At 45.2% G+C, this 5,000-nt stretch overlaps 1 protein-coding gene across 3 annotated transcripts in view; it reads left to right on the top strand.

The window, feature by feature from the left end:
- zhx3 (zinc fingers and homeoboxes 3) overlaps positions 1-1,910 on the top strand; it is a 43,517-nt gene extending 41,607 nt beyond the window's left edge. For all 3 annotated transcript variants that reach the window (XM_039743380.1, XM_039743381.1, XM_039743382.1), the window contains one exon: positions 1-1,910. This exon is cut by the window's left edge and continues 1,196 nt beyond it. In XM_039743380.1, the coding sequence (XP_039599314.1) occupies positions 1-1,895 (1,895 nt within the window). In that variant the 3' untranslated portion in view covers positions 1,896-1,910.
- Positions 1,911-5,000: the final 3,090 nt, after the last annotated feature.

Genomic DNA, 5,000 nt, shown 5'->3' with positions numbered 1-5,000 from the left:
GGTTCACAGCTCAACGGTTAAAGCAAGGCATCAGCTGGTCACCTGAAGAAATTGAGGATTCTCGGAGGAAGATGTTCAACACAATCATCCAGGCTGCACCTCAGCCCCACCACCCGCATACCATCACAGTCCTCCCTGCTTCCCTGGGGTCAGGGAGCATACCCCACATCCTCCAGGGCAACCTTGTGAGGCCAGGGGGTGTAATTGTCACGCAGTCCATGGTGCCAAATGGAATCCAACTCACCAGCTCTCCTGTATCCCTGGCCGTTACCCCAAAGCCCCAGAATTCAAACAAGCCTCAAATGGCCGTCAAACCAAATGCGGGCATAATACCAGACAAGGTAACGGCCGCAGTTGCCAGCACCTGCAGCAGCAGCAGTTCTACTAGCAATAGCAGTACTACTAGCAGCAGTAGTACCAGTAGCAGCAGCAGTACGAGTAGCATCTGCACTAGCAGCAGCAGCAGCATCATCAAAGTGCCTGGTACGCTGCCGCCCGTCGTCAACGTGACACCCAGCACTCGCACTCTTCCCAGCAGTGTACTTGACCCAAGCTTCTACAAGAATAAAAAATCGCAGGAGCAACTGACAGCCCTGAAACAGAGCTTCTTCAGCAACCAGTTCCCCGAACAAGATGAAGTAGAGCGGCTAACCAAGATCACGGGACTCACAACTCGCGAGGTTCGCAAATGGTTCAGCGACAGGCGCTACCATTATCGTAACCTGAAAGGTAGCCGCTCCTTGGCAAGTCTAAGCAGTGGAGGAAGTGGCATGTCGATGCTGGATCTTGCAGACAGTCCCAGTTCAGTTGCCGTTTCCTCTTCACAGCCGATGCACCCAGGGTCCATGTCCCTTTCTCGCCGAGGTTCGCGATACCAGACCCCAGATTTTACCGCTGTACGCTACAAGGAGAGGGACCCGCAGCAAATTCGGGCTCTGGAGGCCAGCTTTGCAAAGAATCCCGAGCCGTCTGAAGAAGAGGTGGACCGCCTTAGGACAGACACCAAAATGACCCGTCGGGAAATTGATGGATGGTTTTCGGACCGCCGTAAAAAAGCTGCTGTCGGTATGAAGCAAGTCCAGAATGAAGAAGGGATGAGTGAGGAAGAAGATGAGGAAGAGGAAGGGCCAGATGGGACAGCACTGTGGCACTCTAAACCGCAAGATGGTGAAGACCGACAAGAGACTGCATCAGCAGTGCCCAAGGTCAACCCCATTAAAATCAATCTCAAAATGCTGAAGGTGACAGAATCGGTTAACGGGAAGAATGACCCACAGCCAACAGAGGTCAGCCCATCACCCCTAACACGGGAAGAAAACCCAAAAGTGGCCACAGGGGTGTCTCCCCGTAGCAAAAAGACTCCCAGACAGCTGCATATTCTCAAGCAATTTTTTGCACGCACTCAGTGGCCCACTAGTTCTCAGTATGACCGCATGTGTGCTCGGACAGGTCTGCCTAGACCAGAGGTGGTGCGCTGGTTTGGCGATAGTCGCTACGTCTACAAAAATGGACAGCTGAGGTGGCTGGAGGAGTACCAGCGTATGGCAGCTATGAAAGTAAAGGCCAAACAAGTTCAAAAGGCACTAGAAGAGCACCTTTCTGTGCACAAGTCCCTCAAAGAAGAGCACATCGGCCAACTGAAGGAGGCAAGTGACCTAACGGAAAAGGAGATTCGAGAATGGTTTGCAAAACACATTGTGGAGGACAGAGAAGCTGAAGCTAATTCCGAGAAAACGACGGAAGAAAAAGACGGGAAGCCAGGAATGGACAAAAATACAGTGACTGAGATTACGGTGCATGAAGAACCAGAAGAGCAAAACACTGCAGAGATCGCTGAACCCCGGCCACCGAGCGCAGATCAAACAAAGTTAGGTAAGCTAAAAGCCAGACATTGAACCGTTGAACTTAATTTACGGGTTAGAGTTGTCAAAGCTGCCATGACTTGGGGGGTATCCCTTGTAAAGGGACAGTATTTTTACTGATGTCTATTAATTCTCCTTCTCCTTTAAAGTAATCCTCCTTCATTTCTCAAGTTAGACATGTGAAGAAATGCGAGAACATCATTTTCAGGTTTGCTCAATTTTAACTCGGGGGTTACGGTTGGGGCTGCAACGTATTCTGACAGCTCTGGGTGCAAAGCTGGGACGAACCCTGGACTCTGTGGAAGTTAATTGCCAGGCCCATGCGTGTAAACAATCAGACATATACGGGCAATTTGTAATCAACAATTAACCTAAACTGCACATGTTTGGGATACGTGGAAGACACACCAGGAAGACCTGCCAACACCACACAGACAGCAACCGCATGAGGAGATTTAGACCAGAATTCTGGATTCATAAGGCCATTCATCTGGCCATTGTGCCAGAACAATGAGAAATGGTATATTGTAGTCTGAAGTGTTTCCTCCTTTGTCATTTTACAGTAATGTCTTTTCATGAACATGCAAGTTAGAATTTCATTTTCTCTGTACACATGACAGTACTGCTACTTGTTGTCACTGTTGCCTATCCGTCAATTCAGTTTTAGACATCAGTCCAATTCAGGGTCATGGGGACATGGGGTACATCCTGGTAGCATTGGGCACAAGGAGGGAAAGGGATCAACCCTGAACTGAGCACCAAGAAGCTCTTTATACAAAGCTTTACCCCATTATTCTGAACTAGCCTGTGCCCGCCATAGTATACGGCGGTGTAAGAATAGGAACGGAAAACCGTGAGAAAGGAATTCAGAAATCAAGAAGAAAGAAATACTTCTTGAAAGACACAGTTGTGAATAGGTGTTTTGCTGGAGACGATTTGTGTCAAGAAATAACCGACTGATAGGAACAGGCAGTTGTCGGATCCCGGAATAGAGATGGCGTTGTACAAAAACCTGTCGATAGAGAAGATACTGTCATTCATTTTATAACGAAGGCTTAGGAAACAACCGTCGCAATATAACAAAAACAGCAAGGAGTGAAACCAATGCCAAAGGTCGAGAGCATAGACATACTGTATATAGATAGACGGCGCATTCACTGTGTTGCCTAGTTAACACGATACGTCGGCGTATACGCCATATTGCGAGTGGCAAAAGTGCAATTTAAACTAATACAGGTAAACATGGAAACCGGGTTTTCTGATTAAATAACAATGTTTAAAACAGTATCGTTTACATACAACAGATTTTGGTGAATCGTTTACATGCAATTATTTATATCCATTTATACACTGATAATGGCAATTATTAAATAATGATAATTATTATTATTGTTATTAAATAATTTTTCCTGTATAAGTAACATTTCTCGGACTGCTTTCTTCCATCTCCAAAACATTTCTTGACTTCGTCCTGTTCTTACGCAACACAGTACTAAAGTATTGGTTAATGCCCAAGTCACCTCATGTATACAGTAGATTACTGTAATGGTATTCAATCTGTCATCCCACAAAAACGTATCCATCGCTTACAACTTCTTCAAAATTCTGCTGTCAGGATAATAACCTGCTGTTCTAAATCTACTGAACATACTACACCTATTCTCTCTCAACCTCACTGGCTCCCTGTTAACTACAGAATACAATACTAAATACCGCTCTTAACATTTAAAGCTCTCCACGATGTCAATGATCTCCTACAGACTGACACTTGTCTCGCTCACTCTGATTCTCATCTGTAGCTGTACTTTCTGTACCACACATCAAACTCTGTGCTATGGGAGCTTGAGCGTCTCTCATTAGTGCTCCTCAAATCGGGAATTCTCTTCTCTCTCATATACATCCGCTCGATTCATTAACACATTTTAAAACTACCCTCAAAACTTATCTTTTCAAACTGGCATACCAATTGTGAATTTTGCACTGTTACTACCAGTTATCTTTATTTGCAAATTATTGCTTTTTGATTTATCATTTTCTTGTTTTCATTTTACTAATGTGAATTTTATTGTAAAGTGACCTTGAGTGCTAAGATTATAAAACGGGATTTTCAAATGGCCAAATATAACCAAAACAATTGTTCAGCCTTACCTATGAAATGTGATCCCCCAGGATCTGGTTGGGCGCGTACAGCGGTTTGCACAATCCCAAGCAGCACATTCGCCGTTACTTCACTCCACAGCAGTGCCACTCGCAATATGGCGGCGACATTGACGTACGATGCTGCTGGTCTTGTGCGTCTAGTAATTCTATGTCTATGGTCCGAAGGAGGAATAGGAATCGAGAAAAGTGGCGTAGGGGTGTATGGGAGGCCACAGATAGCGTGGGGAAGGGTTTGGAAGAGGACGAATAGGAATCAAGAAATGCCGTGTCAGCTGCTTATGGAAGGGACCGGTTTTGAAGAGGAAGCAGGACGAACCAGAAGAGAAATATATATTAGAGATACTTCCCACATTGTGGCCACTGCTGCGTGGGTAGGTTTTCATGGCTTTTTTGTGATTCAGAATATTTAAAGATGAACAACGAATGGATGGATGGATGGATCTGTAAGCTCTACAGTGAATGCACCATCTCAGTAGGTTATCAGAGTCGCACAGAAATCGGTGTAAAATGTTAATGTAGTTTTTGTTTCTACACCATTCAAATTATAGACCCATTCTCATCCATTTTGTTAGCATGTTTATTTCCACTACCGGATCCAGTGAGCGTCTGTCCCCCAACATTGAGCCTAAAAGAAACCTTAACTTTATGGGGTACAAGAGCAAAGTACAAAAGAACCCGTGTGGACATGAGAGAGTGCAAATCACACACGTTCCCTGGACTGGGATGTGGAGCCATGTCCTTGAATGTCTGAGGCAGATATACAGTCAATTCTTGTTATGCACGGGGTTTACATTCCTAAAAAACCCCACAGATACAGAAAGCACAAATATTCAAGCATTGATCCTATGGGGGCAAAAAGGGGGTTAGGTTCTGGAGGTGGGAGATGGGGTGCCCGTTCTTTGTCCTTGGCTCTCTTCTTCAGGTTCACCTATGGAAACGTTGTTATGGCTTTAACTTCCTCTATAGTCAAATTCAATC

The sequence above is a fragment of the Polypterus senegalus genome, unplaced genomic scaffold (genome assembly GCF_016835505.1).
Source record: "Polypterus senegalus isolate Bchr_013 unplaced genomic scaffold, ASM1683550v1 scaffold_1378, whole genome shotgun sequence".
Lineage (NCBI taxonomy): Eukaryota > Metazoa > Chordata > Cladistia > Polypteriformes > Polypteridae > Polypterus > Polypterus senegalus.
Note: the sequence above shows the minus strand (reverse complement) of the source record. Positions and strands in the feature narration are given on the sequence as shown.